The 17,816-nt window shown below is 44.4% G+C and overlaps 5 protein-coding genes and 2 non-coding genes across 13 annotated transcripts; 4 read left to right on the forward strand and 3 right to left on the reverse strand.

The window, feature by feature from the left end:
* Positions 1-4,573: 4,573 nt before the first annotated feature.
* LOC130539057 (uncharacterized protein CXorf38 homolog) lies at positions 4,574-6,953 on the forward strand. 2 transcript variants are annotated; one of them, XM_057057143.1, is made up of 6 exons: positions 4,577-4,849; positions 5,289-5,423; positions 5,547-5,669; positions 6,041-6,190; positions 6,297-6,473; positions 6,559-6,953. In XM_057057143.1, the coding sequence occupies exons 1-6, from the start codon at positions 4,649-4,651 to the stop codon at positions 6,706-6,708; spliced, it is 936 nt and encodes a 311-aa protein (XP_056913123.1). In that variant the 5' UTR covers positions 4,577-4,648; the 3' UTR covers positions 6,709-6,953. The 2 variants fall into 2 exon arrangements, with proteins under 2 accessions (XP_056913124.1, XP_056913123.1); XM_057057144.1 differs by lacking the exon at positions 5,547-5,669 and having other exon boundaries at positions 4,574-4,849.
* Positions 6,954-7,098: 145 nt separating this feature from the next.
* LOC130539059 (SH2 domain-containing protein 1A-like) lies at positions 7,099-9,339 on the forward strand. 2 transcript variants are annotated; one of them, XM_057057146.1, is made up of 4 exons: positions 7,099-7,629; positions 7,865-7,925; positions 7,997-8,141; positions 8,666-9,339. In XM_057057146.1, the coding sequence occupies exons 1-4, from the start codon at positions 7,478-7,480 to the stop codon at positions 8,704-8,706; spliced, it is 399 nt and encodes a 132-aa protein (XP_056913126.1). In that variant the 5' UTR covers positions 7,099-7,477; the 3' UTR covers positions 8,707-9,339. The 2 variants fall into 2 exon arrangements, with proteins under 2 accessions (XP_056913126.1, XP_056913127.1); XM_057057147.1 differs by having other exon boundaries at positions 7,892-7,925.
* A 20-nt stretch (positions 9,340-9,359) lies between these two features.
* LOC130539052 (uncharacterized) lies at positions 9,360-12,924 on the reverse strand. 4 transcript variants are annotated; one of them, XM_057057135.1, is made up of 11 exons: positions 12,903-12,924; positions 12,110-12,183; positions 11,630-11,699; positions 11,359-11,429; positions 11,144-11,271; positions 10,891-11,066; positions 10,676-10,812; positions 10,430-10,583; positions 10,247-10,358; positions 9,773-9,854; positions 9,360-9,675 (listed from the first exon to the last, which is right to left on the reverse strand). In XM_057057135.1, the coding sequence occupies exons 1-11, from the start codon at positions 12,907-12,909 to the stop codon at positions 9,616-9,618; spliced, it is 1,071 nt and encodes a 356-aa protein (XP_056913115.1). In that variant the 5' UTR covers positions 12,910-12,924; the 3' UTR covers positions 9,360-9,615. The 4 variants fall into 4 exon arrangements, with proteins under 4 accessions (XP_056913115.1, XP_056913114.1, XP_056913116.1 ...); XM_057057134.1 differs by lacking the exon at positions 12,903-12,924 and adding an exon at positions 12,403-12,424; XM_057057136.1 differs by lacking the exon at positions 12,903-12,924 and adding an exon at positions 12,267-12,281 and having other exon boundaries at positions 12,099-12,183.
* trnae-cuc (transfer RNA glutamic acid (anticodon CUC)) lies at positions 12,630-12,701 on the reverse strand. The gene has a single exon. It is a non-coding gene; the product is annotated as a tRNA-Glu (tRNA).
* Positions 12,708-15,130, forward strand: LOC130539051 (caspase-8-like). The gene is made up of 6 exons (XM_057057133.1): positions 12,708-12,804; positions 13,097-13,429; positions 13,521-13,555; positions 13,890-13,995; positions 14,076-14,622; positions 14,710-15,130. The coding sequence occupies exons 2-6, from the start codon at positions 13,099-13,101 to the stop codon at positions 14,855-14,857; spliced, it is 1,167 nt and encodes a 388-aa protein (XP_056913113.1). The 5' UTR covers positions 12,708-12,804; positions 13,097-13,098; the 3' UTR covers positions 14,858-15,130.
* Positions 13,747-13,818, reverse strand: trnae-cuc (transfer RNA glutamic acid (anticodon CUC)). Its single transcript has one exon. It is a non-coding gene; the product is annotated as a tRNA-Glu (tRNA).
* A 183-nt stretch (positions 15,131-15,313) lies between the features above and the next one.
* Positions 15,314-17,804, forward strand: catip (ciliogenesis associated TTC17 interacting protein). 2 transcript variants are annotated; one of them, XM_057057132.1, is made up of 10 exons: positions 15,314-15,582; positions 15,756-15,941; positions 16,023-16,078; positions 16,201-16,287; positions 16,367-16,534; positions 16,622-16,743; positions 16,818-16,894; positions 16,965-17,032; positions 17,241-17,360; positions 17,438-17,804. In XM_057057132.1, exons 1-10 carry the CDS (start codon positions 15,489-15,491, stop codon positions 17,600-17,602), a joined length of 1,143 nt encoding a protein of 380 aa, XP_056913112.1. In that variant the 5' UTR covers positions 15,314-15,488; the 3' UTR covers positions 17,603-17,804. The 2 variants fall into 2 exon arrangements, with proteins under 2 accessions (XP_056913112.1, XP_056913111.1); XM_057057131.1 differs by having other exon boundaries at positions 16,367-16,743.
* The last annotated feature ends 12 nt before the right edge of the window (positions 17,805-17,816 follow it).

Below are 17,816 nucleotides of genomic sequence, written 5' to 3' on the forward strand. Positions count from 1 at the left end.
AGAGCTGCTCTATAACTGGCATCTTGGTCCTGCGATAATCCTCCCATTGATCTACTTCACAGAGTTCAGGCTGCACTGGGGCTTCTGGGTAGAGGCCTAAAGATGCTGAGGAATGTCTGTCAGAGTTTACAGCAGCGTGTGCCATATTTCATGAAGCTCGACCCTGGCCGAGCGCCGCTTTGTACCGTCCTTTCTATTTTCTTGCAACTTGTGGAGGTGGTCTCTCTGCATGCCAGCCAACGTGAATGCTTCGTGAGCTTTTTTTTTTTTTTTTTGTCCTCACATCATTTGCATAGATTTTACACAGGTCATCACTTAGGCTTTCTTAAAGGATACAAAAATAGGTTATGTATTTTGCACGAGCAATTAAAACGCACATCCGCTTCACGCCACGTGTGGGTGAAAAAGTGCAGGCAAATTAATTCACCTTATTTTCCAGTTCCTTCCTTTCCTTTGAAGTCCATGGGGGTTGCGGTGGGGAGGAGGAGGAGGGGGGGGTGTTGGACTGGAAGGCAGAAGGAGAGGGTGGAGGATGAATCCAGGGAACAATAGACCGGAGAGCCATTACCTCAGCCCTGCCGCCCGGCCGCGCTCCTCTCAACATTGCCATCTAGCGGCGGCTCTGCGAACTGCAGCTTCGCTGACCTGCTCTGCTGAGGCGACAACCTGAATGTTCTCTGATGATCATAACAAAAGATGAGCAAAAAGACCTCATACGGACCCTTCCTCAGTGCGTCAGTCGCCAAGACAAACGAGGGGCTGATCGATCAGGTTGATAAAGTTAAGCGAAATTTGGGTCAATTCCTGTCCAGTGCGAATCTCAACAAGAAAGTTATTTTCTATCTGATACCAGAAGGATTATTTTTGTGCTTCTACATTCTGTTTTTACTCTTCGCTCTAAGCTAAGATAACCAGCTGCTGGCTGAACACATTTATCCTGCTTACATGAAAGTCAAATTTATCTCCAGAATGTTTGTAGGGAATTAATTTTCTGTAATGTCACACAGTTGCTTTCATCATAAAACCATACAGGAAAAGAAAGGAAGGAAGGAGAGTTTGGTCAGCACAACTTTTTAATTATTGTTTTTGTTTAAAGCAACGTGTGTGTGTGTGTGTGTGTGTGTGTGTGTGTGTGTGTGTGTGTGTGTTTTTGTTGGAGACTTATCGTGTGTGTCCTTTTCCCGCTCGAAAAGTCTCACAAAGACAAGACACACACACACACCTCCGTCTAGAGCATACAATTTTCCAAGCTCTGCAAAATGCATTGATAAGCGACACACACACACACACACACAGACACACACACACACACTGCAGTGTGAAATTGGGTCAGCAGTGGAGAGTGGGCTTTAATGCTGAGCACATACGCTCTAAAACTGATCTCCATATTCATGTGGGTGGCTATCAAAATGACACACACGCGCACATAAATAACATGCATGTACACACTCGCCTAAACTTATCCATCCCACACGTGTGCCCACATACACACAATAAAAAAGCACGGACGGCCAAGCTGAAAGGGAAGCGTGGATCTTTCCCCTGTCAGGGAGCCATGGGGGGCATTTATGTTGCTCTCATTTTAATTCTCACTCAAGAACGAGCCTCTTCTTCTCCAGTCGGTGCCCTGTCACTCATTTCCCTGCCTTTTCCTTTCATTAGTTTCTCTCTGCCCCCCCCCCGCTGACTAAAGCAGCGGCCATCTTTGGGAGCCAAGTCTGGCTGCCCAGCGGAAAAACAGACGTTACTTCAGAACATTAACAAAAGTCTTAGAAGTCTTCAAATCGTTCTGCCTCTGAGCAGAGAAGGAAGTGGAGCTGGGAAGAGAGGGAGGAAACTGAGACAAGGGCTTCCTACCTTTAGCTATAGTCGTCTAAACCCCCCTACTTTGCTTCCTTTTTTTATTTTTTCCCAGCGATGGAGAACAGTTTTCTCTGACAAAGCATTTTCCTGCTTATTTGCAGATTGGGGGAGGAGATCAGGCTCAAGCCGGAACGTGAGGAATTGAAAGGATGCAACAAAGGATTCAGAGTCGGTAAGCAGATAGCTCTGAAGGCCGCTAGGGGCCCCTGGAAGAGGGGGTGGGGGGTGGGGGGGGGGGTGCTGGGAATGGGGATGGGGATGGGGATGGTGGTGTCTTTTGAAGAGAGAGGTGGTAGAGGAGAGAGAAAGGAGGAGATGGAGAGGCTGTGTGTGTGTGTGTGTGTGTGTGTGTGTGTGTGTGTGTGTGTGTGTGTGTGTGTGTGTGTGTCTCCTGAGCGTGTGTTTGGGGACCCACACCGTGCAGCCCCGTGCATGTGATTTATTTCAGAATACTAATGTCCCTTTGATCTTCTCTGCTTAAAAAACACACCCTGCTGGGACTGTGGGCACTCTCGCCGAGGCGCACGCGCACGGAACGGCGTGCGCATGTTTGTGTGCACGTTGCGTACCTGCGAGCACGCGCGGCCATGTTAATATTGTTGTGTCCCCTCAGCTGACTGCTAAGCAGGGCTCATTTATGCACACGCGCCGGCGTCCTCCAGGGCGTCTAATCTACTTTAACTATCCTCAAATCCACAGAGATCCAATTACAAAGATAGAGGAATATTTGTTTTTCTCTGTGCATCGTAAAAGACTAATTAAATTTTCATGTAAAGATGTAATTATTTGATACAACACAAAAGTCTCTTCATTCTCATAATTGGGAGTTAATTTGTTGTAATGGGCGATCCGGCGACTCTTCCTGCAGGTTCTGGGTTCATGTGTCACGACACGACATATTTTATTCACCTTTGACCCTTTGGCCGGAGTCATTCTGTCCCAGAATGCACTGGGCAGCAAATGCAGTCAAAGAGGTAAGAGGTAGCACCGGTCCCCACCTGTTCGCATCCCCCTCACCTGTGCACAGACAGCAGAACACGTTTGAGTTAGCATCACAAAAGGAGACGGCGTAATTGAATAGAATCATTCTAGAATAGAGAGGAAAGGAAAATTGAATTTGGTCACAGCGGCAAACGGTCAGAGCAGATCTATTTCCATTGAGGTGTGTTCACACGTGCGAGCGTGGCGTGCAGGAGCGGTTCCCCTGTACTTAGACACAGTCTGGGAACAGCTAATTCAACATTTCATGGCTGTCCGTCCACTTAGTTGAGATATTCAACTGTGAACCAAAAGTGGTGTCAGCCACCAGCCCGGGGGACCTGCTCACATCACTGAATACTTCCGCTGCTGACGTGCTCGTATTTACAATTTCATTCACGCTACACGCTGTCAAACGAAGATGTGTGCGGTCGATGTGAGTCTTTGGTTGGTCTGACGAACACAAATCAATCTTTTCTCTCTTATAGTGTAATAGAATGAGCTTAAACTCCTGTTTCACTATTGGATTGTTGACATTTCAAGCCTGCAAAGCCCCTTTAATATCAGCGATGATCCATTGTTAAAATGCTAGCAAAGCTGTTGTCTTTGGGTGTTAGGTGCGATTAGAATGCAAACAGTTATGTGTAAAGAGGCTTTGGTCCTCTGGTGTCGGGGCCACAGCTGGATGAGGCTGCGTTTTCTTTCGGGGCTCCTCTCCTGGTTCCACCGATCACCTGTTCGCTCTCTCCACGTCGTCTCCTGGGTCTCCTGATGAGACGCATCATGTCGGCGCCACAGCTGCGACGCGCCGGAGGAATCGGTAGAATCATCCCACATGTTCTCTGATCTGGATTGTTTGTGGTGGAAATATCCACCGTTACTGTTTACAACGTGGCCTGTTTATTCGACCCCCCCATCTGCCGAATTTGCAGCCTTTTATTCTCAAAGTGAAACTATATGAAGATTTTACATTTTATAAATGTAACCAAGACAGCAGAGTGTAGAGGGAAAAGGTTGAATAAGGTAGACTGAAATCTTGGTTATTTTAGCCTTAGTTAATATAGAGAGACTATAACAACTTTTGCCCCCCAAAATAAAGAACTACTGAGACTAATATCTAAGATATGACACACCTTTATTAATCATGGTCTGATTCCATAACCTTCTGGAGGCATTGCAATATACTTCCCTGAGGCGGCCCCTTCAGAGAGGTGCCATCATCCAAAAACTGAATCAGACCAGCAGCGACATGCCCCTGAAGATGCACGCTCAAGGTGCTCATCGGCGAGGGAGCTGCAGATTCCTGAGTTCCTGAGTTCCTGAGATTCCTAAAAGCATACCAGGGAGGGAGGCTAACCTACCTGCCATCTCTTTAACGCCTCCATGCACAGAGCTGTAATCAAACATTTCAGCCCACAGAAAAAGGGAAACTAGTCAACTAAAACTACTCACTTTGGTATTCAACTAATTATTGTACACACAGTTTAATTAAAAGCTGGGGAATTTAGCTGTTTGCTTAACTGGCAACACCTTTACGCGTCAATGGTGTGTTTGATACAGTCCAAATACCCACAATTTTGGGAGAATTATACGATTAACGGGATTTTCATCTCAGGGAGACTTTAAAATCGGATGATCGTGGACTAAATTCGTCACCAGCCGCAGCGCCAGGTCCTTATTATTTTTAAAGGCCGATGGCGCCATCTGGCGGTGGGGTCTGTGTTAACGTCACAAAGGGCGTGGCCAAACCGTTGGACGCTATGACCTCATCTGGCCGGAAGCTTACTGGTAACTCCTGGACAGCGAAATGTTTGGGAAAGAAACTGCACGTTTTAATTCCAGGGAATACATAAACTGGTTAAAAGCTTCTTATTGTTTGAAGTTACTCAAGGATGGTCTTCTTCCCTTTATCACGCACCAAATGAAAGGTTTTCACGCGGACCTCCTTAGCCGGAACTGCCGCCTCAAGGAACCTTGCAAGAACTTCTGCAGAACCAGAGGGACCACGGTGAGATCCACGACTACTTTACCTTAACTGTATCCGTTCCAGCTGCATTTAGCCGCGAATTTTCCTGCGCGATGGCAACAACAGCACCTGTCACTACAGGAAAAATTAGTCATTGACCAGGTCCAAAGGTTTATTGACACCAGCACAAATGGAAATTCGCTAAGCATCTACTTTACTACTTAAAGTTTCCGCATGATTTTGGCAGTACATACCTATGAATGCACAACTTAATGTGACAAAGAATAAAATTTGTGCTATCTTCAAAGAACATGGCTACTATTTGCATATAAACCACGTTTTTCCCCCCACAGAATCCTTAACTTCAGTTTAATTTTGCACTGAACTGCCTATTTTTTAAATGGCAGGTACCTGTTTTTTTTTGGGTCATCCTTCAGTTTCATATCCGCTGCATTGTTATGCATGTATGCTGCATTTGTAGCTCTGCTCACCATGCTGGACGTGTGAAGAGTGGAAGAAAACAATCCTGCGCCATCACAGACAGAAAAATGTCACCTTGAACTGGGGTAACTGTTCCCCTCCCCAGTGGAGGACAGCCTACTGGGAACTGGCAAAGGTACAAACCAGCACACGTCACCTTACACTTGGCACGAAGAACATTTCTTCTGATGAATAACAACAATCATCCTCCAGAAAACATGCTTGCGTCTGATAAGAGACGCTCCGTCGGTGTTTTTAGGCTTACATGCCACGGGGATATTCGGAAGTGAAGACGGTGGAACAGTGCGACGCCTCAGCGCTCCTCAACCTGATTAATTCCTGCGATTGTTTCCTCTCAGTTGACGTGGATTATGTGAGAGAGGTAAATATATATATATATATATATATATATATAATATATATATATATATATATATATATTATATATATATATATGCAGGGTTTCAATAGGTCCGATTCACAGGTGATTCAGCCCCAGTTGTGAAAAAGTTGACATTGTTTGTGTTGGATGACCTGCAGAACTACATTCACACGCAGAAAAACCCCCACCACTGTCACGTGTCTTCCCACTAAACGAGGTGTTACAGTAGGTGTTAAACCAGGTAGCATGACCTGTTTTAGAGGGTGATTTAAAAAAAAAACCTGTAGCTGTGACAGCAGCAGCGTTTCCTCACACGTGGTTAGTTCTTCTCAAAACTCGGTGTTTTTGTGCGTTCACGTGTGTCATCACAGGTGGTCCACCACAGGAATAAGCTGATGCATTCTGCCGAGTTCAGCGCGGAGGATGAATGGATGACGCGGTACAGACGCAGCCTGAGGAACCTGGCGCAGCAGTTCAGCCACGTGCCAGAGATGGAAAACGCTGGTCAGCAGATGGAGAAGGTGAGAGTTTCGGTGTCACTGATGTCGGCTTTAACGCATGTGTTAACCCTAAAATGTGTGGCTTCGGCCATTGGACTTGGGCGTTTAGATGTTTGTTTAATTCCAGGTGCTGAATGCAACGTTTTCGGTGTACGTGACCGATGGAGAACAAAGTGACTCTGCCAGCGAACTGGAGGTCGGCGTTGAGCTCATCAGCCAATGGGAGACGGAGTTCCTGCAGGAGAGGTTGCAGGAAGTGCTGCGCGCTGCTGCCGATGGAGATCGGGATGATTCGGAGACGCAGGTACAGTCGATCGGGAAGTTGCACCGGAGTTCGCCGGAGCAAAATCGGTCCCAGGACGTCCCCCAACTGTGCGTGATGTTCACAGGGCGGCGAGTGCTTGAAGACGCTGGCGAGCTTCCTCCACGCCAACGCAGATCTGTCTCAGACGTTTTCCGCGGAACTCCAGGCCATCAGCTCGATGGAAGCCGAAGGATCCCAAGAAGGAAACGCCACGAAGAAGCTCAGAACCGTTTAGTGCCTCACGGTCTGTGTTGTGGACAATCAGGAGATTTGTGACACATTTTTAGACGCGTTTTTTTAAATTTAAATTTAAATTTTTATTGGATCTAGGGCGCTCTTTTAGTCTGTTCAGTTCTTTTGAACGACCCTCCGGCTGCTCATTTCCTGTGCTGTAACTTCCTGCTTTGTTTTCTTTTGCATTTGTCAGCTGTGGCCAAATTGATACAAATACAATTAAAAAACCATCTAATTTGTAGAGCACCTTGATGACAACAGATACACTCACTTTTATTTCATCTGTGTTTTAGTTTTACTAGAATAAAATAGAAGGGTGTTAAGTGGGTGGGGAGGTGGCGAAAGTGTGAAGGATGGAACACGAATGGCTGAAGAGCAAAGCCTCCTCTTCATCCAAGAGCTCTCTGCTGGGCCTTCTGCCTGTCTGTCAAATTCGGGACAACGTTCAAATTCAGGCCAGTCAGCTCTGAAAGCGACCTGCAGCTCAGCGAGCAGCAATAAACGCTTCCTGTCCTGCAACGTTGCGTCCGAATGGGAAAACTGTCCCAGGAGTTCAAACCGTTTTAGGATCTGTGAGGGATTTCTTTTTTCAGTCTTTAGTCACTGGAATGGTTTGACTTCTTCTGGCGTCACAAACGTGGCATCTCTGCAGCGTTCGTGCGTGTACGAGGCAGTTACAGGAGGGAAGTGTGAAAACCAGAAAAAAAAAGGTTTTCCTGCTTCTCACGCAGTCGTCGTTTTGCAACCTGAAGCAGCTCCGCCGAGGCAGCATGCAGGCCGAGGGGCGGCGGGTGCAGTCCATTTATTATGGGAGGATTGGGAGCGAGGTGACGGAGATGCTGCTGGCCAGGTTTGGACAGGACGGCAGCTTTCTGCTGAGGGACAGTGAGACGGTGGCGGGAGCCTACTGCCTGTGTGTCAGGTGAGATCGCCCTTAATTCTGTATCCATGGCGACCGAACTTTACGCACTCTTCAGCGACAATCGAAAACTGCAAGTCGGACAAGTTTTGTGGAACTGAATTTCACAGAAATTGATAGTAAAATCCGAACTCCTCGCGGGCCTAAAATAACTCTGAGCTTTTACAAAGCTCAGGTTTTTGTCAAAATCTGCTTCTGATCGTGAGCAAATCATTCAAATTTGGCTGGTGTTTTACAGGAAAGCTCCTTTTGTGCACACCTTTAGGCTTGTTCCCACCAATGATGGCTGGTTCATTCAGGTGAGAACATGTTTCTCTCACACACACACAAAACAGGCCTCTTAATCTATTCAAATGTGTCTCGTTAAAAGGAGCCAGGAGGCAGACAGCAGATTTTTAGGACTCTGGAGACATTGATAGAGCACTACAGAAGAGGCCTGACCTCTGAAGTTCAGGTCCCCCCTCTCACAGACCCGCTGGACAAAACAGAGATAGAATACACAAGCTTCGGAGAAGGTACATCGCGCACACACACACACACACACACACACACACACACACACACGCACGCACACAGACAAACACAAGTGAAACTGTCAGGGTGCGTTCGTCGATAAAACTGTAAAAACATTTAAAAATGAAAGGTAAATATGATTACGTGACAATTAAGAAATATAAAATAAGCCTGGCCAATAAATAATTTATACAGGGGTTCGCATTACAGCTTCTACCTTAAAAATGTAAAAAAAAAAGGTTTAATTTTTCCTTTGAAAATGTTTAAAAATGCAGAGATAATTTTAACTGAAGAATTAAAATACCAAAAATAAATGTGTATATGAAATTATGCATAATATGTGATGCATTCCGCATGTATAATGGATAAAAAGCCCACAAATGAATGCTAATTTTGTTATTTTGTTTTGTTTGCACGCTTGTTAAATGAGCTCCGTTTGTGTCTGGGTGTTTAGGGAACATTGAAAATGAGCCTCTTGGCCGATGGAGGTTAATGTCTCACCCAAGTTTGCTGCTCTTCTCCACAGATTTACTCTATATGGAAACATGCGGCAGCTCCGACCGCTGAGGCCGGAATGGAGGAGAAGAGTCATCTGGACCTTTCAGAACCTTTGAAGGTTTGTTCTTGTTGATGACACATGGCTGTTTCCAGTATCGGCATCATCTGAAGTGATAGAAATGTTTTTGCTGTTATGGTTTCATTTTGACAACTTCCCTGAAGCTGTGCTATTAGAACATGTGAATACTGCTTTTCTTTTTTTAACACTCAGCCTGTCTGCTGTCTTTAAAGTATCTGTTTTGCAATCAAAATAGGCCAAATTAGTCAGGCTGTGTTAAGAGTAACTCTGACCTGGTAAAGTGATAACCTGACTACAAGTGATGGAATGACTGAAGAACCTAATTTTTATTATAATATTCATTTGAAGGAGGGTATTTTGGAACGTTTTAATGGGATCTGTCTCCGGGCCTCGTTTAGACTTGATTAGAGTTAACGTAATAAAAAAAAACCTTTGTTTATCTTCAACAGCAGTCTGGATGTGTTCCTGTCTTATTTAGCATTTGTTCTCATGAATATGAACCTCAGCAGATGTCATGAACTGATGCTTCTCTATCAGTAAAACGGGGCTAAATGCTAAAGCCAGCTAATCGGGTGTTTAAGCAGAGATGTTGCATTTAAATAAAAAATTTTAAAAAACATGCACACTTGTTTCCAAGTCTCAACAAGTCAACACCATTTTTATTTCTATTGTATTTGAACAGAATAATAAAGTGCAGTACAACGTGGAAGAAACAGAAAAGGCTTGAGAACATGCACGAGCATCTTAACTGTGGACTTGTGTCTAATTTGAACAGAGTAAATACATCATAACCACTGATATTGTCACAAGCTTCTGGCATAAGAAACGAACAAAATGGCTTGAAGTTCACATATAAAAACACACGTTTTTGCATTCGTGGCCACTTCGCAGACGCGGTTTCACTCGAATAAAACCACAGTGATCACCTCCTCCTCAGCTGGTGTGCAAGGATGAGGCTCCTGGAAACAAACAAACAAAAAAAGCGGCACAAAAGTCGTCACATTGCCGATGTGGTGAGCGGAAGCCGCGTGGTTGTTTGTTCTTTCTCTGGCTTACGTTCAACCTGTCGTTTTTGTCCAAGGCCTTCATGTAATCCGGTGGAGGGCGAGGAATGCGAGGGAAAACGGTCTTGTACAGCCTGAAACAAAGCGAGTCTGAAACCATTAAACTGAAAGGATTAAAGAGAGAAGATGAGCCCTGCCATTCTGTGTTTTTCCTGTATGCTTCTCTTACTGTAGAACTCGCACGGGAGGTTCCTGTCTGACTGCAGCTTAAAGAGCTTTTTCTTTTCACTAAAAACAAACAGATGCTCCAACTCGCACAATCTCTGTTGAGCTTCTTCTTCTACAATTTTCAAAAATAATTAAATTGAATAAAACAAACTAGAATTCCTCAGATGGGTGCAGCTATTTATTATTATGGAGTTAAGAATGGAAAACTGTAAAGAGAGGCCGGTTGTAAATTAGCTGGAAAGGGAAATACTTGCGTCAATCACAAATTCTTTGTAGCATCGGTCAATGGCGACTCTACCTCTGCGATCGCGCCATGAGCAGAACAGCCAGGAGGATCATGGGTAGCCCCAGCAAAATTAGGACGATCACCAGCAAGTTGAGGCGGAAACCCGGCGGTTCCACGGCTCCAGCTACGCAAGCAGACGTCAAAAACTCTGCATTGGGGGAAAAGTCAGGCGTTGACGGACAAAGTGGCACCAACCGGCATCGTTGCTCCACTTGCTCCACTCGCTCCAGCGAGGGCGTTCGTGACAAGTGATGCTCAGCCGCGTCCTTATCCTCGCCCTGTGCGTGTGGCTGGGGACCACGTTTGGCAGCGTGTAAGACAGCTCCCCCGATGTTTCTCTGGCCGGTTCCTGTTTTTTTGAAAGGATCCAATCGTCAGGACAAGATGCAGAAGAAACACGCGTGTGCTGCTCGTTCACAGTCACCAGCATCCACGTCGTACCCCGTCACCGATGTCCAGCTGGTACTCGTAGCAATGTGGATCAAAGAGAATTTGACTCTCTGGCAGGGACCAGGAAACCAGCAGCAGATTCTCACCCGTGACTGATGTGGAGATGTTCTCGGGAGGAGGAGGGACCGCTGAGGCACACCAACAGTTAAATAAGTGAACAAGATCTTTTATGGATCAGAGATGCTAATCTTTAACAGCGTTTTTACCGAGCATGTGCTTGTCATACACTTTGGTGTAGACTGCCCTGCTGCCCTGCAGGGTTAGGTTAAACTGAAGGACGACGTACAGAACGTCAACGTTCTGCAGGATCAAAGACGCTGACCCAGCTCTTTCTTCTTTGGAAGGGTTCAGAGACCAAAGCAGCGTCTCGCCGTTGCAAACGCTGAGCGAGCAGACGGAGACGGGAGATAAATGAGCAGCCGTGCTGAGTTCCTCATCAGAGCTGTCCTCCAAAAGTACCTGATGTGGGCGACTGCTGAATGGTCCAGTGACCAGGAACAGTTGAGAATGTTTGTCACGTAAAGCACGCAGAAAGATTGCTCGCTGATATCGCTTGCTTCGACGTCATCCTGCTCAGGGACCAAACTCTACAAACACGAAACAAGTGAGGACAAATCAGAGGAAGGCAAGATGATGGTATCTGGAGATCACGAGAAAAGGGGTCGGAGTCTCACAGCGTCGGTAGACTCGATGTTCTCGCAGACAGTTGAGTTCATGCCATTTGTCTCTGTGAAAGTATTAAAGGCTGCAGAAAAAAGAGACATAAGTATTAATAGATTTTAATAGTCTCAGTCATTTGATCGGCAATAGCAGAGGTCACCCAGTTTCACACATGAATGTTGTTGACAGGGTGATATTATAGTAGTGTGTGTGTGTGTGTGTGTGGTTGTGTGTGTGTGTGTGTGTGTGTGTGTGTGTGTGTGTGTGTGTGTGTGTTTTACCAACCACTTTTTGAGGCCCGGAAAAAGAGGAAACTGAACCAAAGTGTTAAATGAACTGGAAATAACCTCATTGCCTAAACACACACATAGAGGGAGAGAAAAGCTATACAGTAAATATGAAAGCTCAGTAGATACAACACAGCATGATTTAACTTTCCTTTCATTGTTTAAAAAGCATATAAACTTTCATACTGTGTTAATAATGTCACATTGTTTACCTACTGGACAGTGACAATGCCACACTTATTCCCAATGCTTGATAATGACTGTATTTCACACAGTCTTCAAAACCAAAATCATCAGCATTTTTCTTAGGGTAGCTATTTCCATCTAAACAAGGTCATCATCACTCTTCTCTATGCTTTTCTATCAAATAAAGCATCATTCCAAAGTAGACAAAAGTTATGCCTGATTCAAAATCTCATTAATAATAATAATAATAGTAATAATCATAATAATAGTACAACCCTCACCGTTGACTGACTTTTGTCTGCGTGCTCGAGGTTCTTTTTTCCTCTTCAGAAAGGAGAAGTGTGACATCACATCCTATAAAGACGTCTTGAGGAAATGGGTTTCTTTATTTTCCAATGATTTTGTTTTGTTTTGTTTTTGTTTTAAAATCATTAAATTGTCATTCTTACCTGAGGGTAATTTGTAACAAAGTTGTGATTAAAAAAAAAAAAAAAGATTCCTTGAGTAGATAGTTACCTCACCTCTCTGTCAACAATGTTATATATAGTAAAAAAAAAAAAAAAAGGAAAATGTCGGTCAACTTACATTCCATATTCAGTTATATCTGAAAGTGTAATGTAACAGTAAGACGACACCAGACTTTTGCATTCATTGTTTCGTTTTGTGGAGAAAGACGAGCCGTGTCTTTCTTGTACGGCCTTCACTGGATATTTTGGGCACTGATCTATTTATATGATACTTTTTGTCTGTCGTATATTTTGTTGTTGGCCGTACGCTGCTGTAACATTAAAAACAAAAAAGAAAAAGCTAAGTTCCCTGACCGGGAATCGAACCCGGGCCGCGGCGGTGAGAGCGCCGAATCCTAACCACTAGACCACCAGGGACAGTGGCGGTGTATAATGTTAGATTATGTTAAAACTATACAATCTCTCTTCTGACCACGAGGCGGTGGAAACGCGTTGTTTTACTTCACATAAAGGATTATTGGTAAGAAAGATATTTACTTGAAATCGTAGACTTTTAGATATTCGCTTACAAAATATAATCACTGCTATTCTAGCAAAAATAACCTCTTGTTCACTTACGATGCATTCTATCGTCGCTTTCTTGGAGTTAGCCGTTGAAACTAGCTTAACCAGTTACCTTTGTGCAAGAATCCCACATTGCCTGCTGTTATAAAAAACATTATCATATTGACCTTGGTAAAAGTGTGCAAAATGATTTCCTGTTCATTGCCGAATTGTCGTGAATCACTCTGTTTTTGTCTTTCTTCCAAAAGACATGGAGGCAGTGAGACGTAATAAAACAGCTATTGGGACGATATTCTGTGCAGACTACGGGCTAATCCTCAACAAAGTCGACGAGAAGAAGCTGATAACTCGACGCGAGTACAACAACCTTAAAAACATCAATGGGGAGGATATCTGGGGTCATGTTATTGCGCTTGTGGATAAAATCATGAATAAAGGAGATGCCACATGTGAAGCCTTCCTGAACCTCCTGCAAACCGATGATGATATTAAGAGTACCTATCCCGAGCTGAAGAATATACAATGGAGCGCCACTATTCCTTTAACTCAACCTGTGCAGTCCAGCTCAGAAGATCATTTTGGTAGGTTAAACATTGGTAACCAATTACCTACTCATTACCTATTCAGTTATATTTGAAAGTGTAATGTTGCGTCGTTTTGCTTCTTTCATAGATGGCATGTCACAAGAGTGCAAGAGGATAAGAAGGGTAACGTAACAGTAAGACGACACCAGACTTTCGCATTCATTGTTTCGTTTTGTGGAGAAAGACGAGTGTCTTTCTTGTACAGCCTTCACTGGATATTAGGGCACCAATCTATACGATCCGATTTTCTATCGTATATTTTGTTGTTGGCCGTACGCTGCTGTAACATTAAAAACATAAAAGAAAAAGCTAAGTTCCCTGACCGGGAATCGAACCCGGGCCGCGGCGGTGAGAGCGCCGAATCCTAACCACTAGACCACCAGGGACTTCGAGTTAGTGCCCTTATTAGCCATCTATAGAGATACTCATTTTAATATATATATTTTTTTATTTACAGGATGAACAGTATGAGTTACTCAGCCAGCCGACAGGCCTCTGTGTGATCATAAACAATGAGAATTTCTTGGATATGAAGCAAAGAAGTGGAACAAACAAAGATGCTCGTATGTGGAAATGTATAAAGATTGATACCTCTTGTCCAGGATGTTAGTAATCAAGTTTTTTTGATTGTTTGTACTTGCAGAGAGTTTGGCAGAAGTGTTCACCTGGCTCGGGTTCAGAGTGCTAATGTGTAAAGACCAAACTAAAGAAAAGATGGATCGGGCGTTGAATTGCTTTGCTTCTCTCAGTGACCTCTCTCAGCTCCAAGAGTTTGATGTTAAAGAGTGGTCTGGCAGTACATTCGTTGATCTTCAGGTGGAGCCTAAACATGGTGATGCATTCATCTGCTGCATTCTGAGTCATGGAGAAAAGTCTGCAGTACTGGGAATTGATGGGGAGCCACTCTGCATTAAACAAATTATTAGAACCTTCAAGGCAACTAGGCAGTCGGCCCTCGTAAGCAAGCCTAAAATGTTCCTAATTCAGGCCTGCCAGGGAAAGGGGATCCACCGTGGAGTGCTTTTAAAAGACCTCCAGACCGACGATTGTCATACGCTCTCCATTCCGGAGGAAGCTGATATCCTGGTTGCGACAGCCACTGTTGAGGATTACGTGTCGTTTAGGCACAAAATTGATGGAAGCTGGTTTATCCAATCTCTGTGTCAGGAGCTAAAGGAGGGCTGCTTAAGGTACAAATGTGAACCTAAATATCACAAAATGTATGGCCTTCAGTGTGCACTTCAACTAGTTTTTTAAACACTACTTTGTGGTTTTAGGGGTGAAGACATGACCACCATCCTCCATCGTGTCAACAGTGAAGTCAGCAAAAAAGAAGCATCCATTCATCCCGGGGAACAAAAGCAGATGCCTGAAGTTAGGTTCACCCTGAGAAAAAGACTTGTGTTGTCACCACGTACTGCATGAAGCACATGTAATTTAACCACTTTTATCGATGCTTCATTTTTCTGCAACTCTGGCAAATGTGTGCAAGTCATTTTAAAGGTAGAAAACAGTTTTTATGTTGAAGATGCTTTGAAACTGTAATGACAGTTAAATATGATAAATGTATAATCAGCTCAGGGTGAGATTTTCTTTATTTAGCCCATGCCCAATGATTTAGTGTTGTCCTGTTATATTGAACAGATGTCTTAAGTAATGTTGCATATTAATGTTCAGGAATAAACGCTTTTTGTGTGACATGACGTGACATTTTTTTCAAATAATGTCAGCAATTTGTAAAAACATTTGTGAACTAATATTATTAAGGAAAAAGTTCGATAACTGACCGACTAAACTGGATCAATCGCCAGACTTTGACTTGCTGCAAAAGCTGCGCGCACATTACCGTCTTTACGGCACCACGGCGTCGTTTCCATGACAACGCCTGGTCTTTGTTTTTTCAGTCTCGGAAAAGAGGTTGCAGCTGTGTTCATATCGCGTGTCCGAAAAATGACAAATCCTTCGCAGTAAAAGTTAATTCCATAAAGCTTCTCCAAGTGCGCGGACACATGTTCGACTGGCGCGCGTCTGCAATCGAACCAAAGCGATTTTGACCATGGAAGACCCGCTGAAAGACGAGGCAGAGGAGGCTGTCATCAGAGAAGAGTTAAAAGCCTCTGAGGAAGCTGTTTTATTCATGGCCAGCGTTGGTGAGTGGGAATATTTTATACTCTGTAGCTGCAGCCAATTAAGAGTCAGCGTCACCTGGTTTTGACACATCTTAGTTGCCGCAAACTGTCATGGAGACTCAGCAAACAACGCTTGAAGCTGAACGTTACAAACGTTGTTAAAGTGGACTGTATGTGAAAACCTTCCTCCTCAGAACCTGCAGAGCTGCAGAGGTGTGTGTTTGCAGACTCCTTGGTGACTGTGTCCGAAGGCGGCCGAGCCCTGGGGAATTTCACGGTCACAGTAGAGTTTGCGCGTAAAGATCAGCAGCCGTGCATGCTGCTGCATGCTCAGAGCCAAGGCACCATCGACCACTGTCCCTGTGGAACAACAGTGACGGGTGAGGGAAAGCCATTAACTGCTAACTGAGCTGTTCTTTTTCATATCTGTGTGTGTAAGCACCTTTATATCTGCACTCAAGCCTACCTGACCACAGACCTGGAGGTTTTGGAGGAACATTACCATGAGTATGTCAAGGTGAGCCTTTTCAAACTTCCTATACATTGTATTTGGAAATATTGCCAGAGGCCTGCTCATGGGCTCATCATTTTGATGATCCATAATTCCTGTCCTTTAAAGAAACATTAATTCCTTTCCAGCTTAAGGACAACAGTGTGGAAAAAAAGTGGCACATGGTGCAGCGTGGCGACCAGCTGCTGATCAATAAAGTTACAACTGTGGGAGAGGTGACAGGCAATGATCTGGCAACACACCACAAAACAGGAAACTGTTACACATGCAAATTCATTATTTCTACGCGCACAGGATTTGAAAACGGAGCGAGTTTCTTATCCTCTTTCCGCTCTGAGAGGGTTGGTAACCGAGGGTTGCAGCCTGTTGCTGCTGCGCTTGATCGCTCTTCGGAAATCAGCGCCTCGACAGATGACCTTCCTCTCTTTGGACCAGGAGCTGCGCCTCGTCCACTCCACAGTTGTGCGTCATGACACTGGTCTGATTTTGTACGCCTTCTTTGCGCTGTTTGGAATTTTCAGAAGCCTCTTGCACTGTATTTCTGCTCAGCATGTGTTAGGTCTGAAGCAGCTGGACGTTTGCGGCGACAGGGTGGAGGTGTTCGGGGTGGAGAGGACTGTTGAGACCGCGGACAGTCCCACTAAATGGCAGAGCTACTTCCTGGCTGATGGGTAATAACGGCGCTTTTTCTCACACACATGTCGCTTCACAACGAATGCCAACAGCACACTTGCAATTTCTGCAGGCACCTGGCTGGTAGAGGGCAGGTAGGGTCACCTGTCATCATGAGACTCTCCCATCTGCCATTACAGCGGGGAAAAGGTAAACTTTATCTCACATGTCGGTCCTGTTTTCTTGACCAATAAGTTCAAGCTTTATGTTCTATTTTTAGGCTTACAGAAGAACCACCTGTGCATGAGGGACATGCTGCTTTGTTCCCACTCTCTCACCTGGACAGAAGTAAGATCAAAAACCAACCGTGATGATCAAAGCATCAGAGATACCTTGAAACTTGATCATTTAAGGATCAAGGCCAAATGGCTTGCAAAATATGGCATTTAACTACAAAACTATAACCCATCCTTAGAGTTGTGAATGAATACCTTGGAAAGCTGTTCGATTCTTCAGCATTAATGTGTTCTAACCGTTACCCCACTCCGTTCATCAGATGACTCAGCATAGTCCAGACCCAAATCAAGATGCCGCCCTTCCAGCACTCAGATCCTTACCCAACTTCCCAGGTTGGGAAGAAGACATGCAATTTTCCTCAAATTTCCTGGACAGGAAGGTAACCAGAAATAGTACATTAGTAAATTGAACGCATGAGTTCTTTGAATAAAATGTCTGAATTACTGTGTTGAAAAGGAGGAGCTGAAGGCAGATCATACCTCGTACCTGAGACAACATCCAGAGATCCGTGCCCTCATATCTGACTTCCTGCAGTTCTTGCTGCTGAGGAAACCTGACGATGTCTTCCAGTTTGCTCGAGAGTACTTCCTTGTTTTTGCCTCAGACGATTCTCCGGCCTGAAGGCCTCCTTACTCTAAAGGCTCGGACATTCATTTGAGTAGAAAACAAATTTCTGTATTTTCTTTGGCTTGGTCTGTTTTGCTGATTGACAGATCACCTCTCGTGTAACTGTTTTAAGTTTTTTGGGGTTTTTTTTGTACTTCTATTGCTGTGATCTAGGTAAATAGGCGTCTGCGGTCAGAATAAAATATTTTTGTCAAAATTCTGCCTTGAC

Source organism: Takifugu flavidus, chromosome 15 (genome assembly GCF_003711565.1).
Source record: "Takifugu flavidus isolate HTHZ2018 chromosome 15, ASM371156v2, whole genome shotgun sequence".
Taxonomy (NCBI): Eukaryota; Metazoa; Chordata; class Actinopteri; order Tetraodontiformes; family Tetraodontidae; genus Takifugu; species Takifugu flavidus.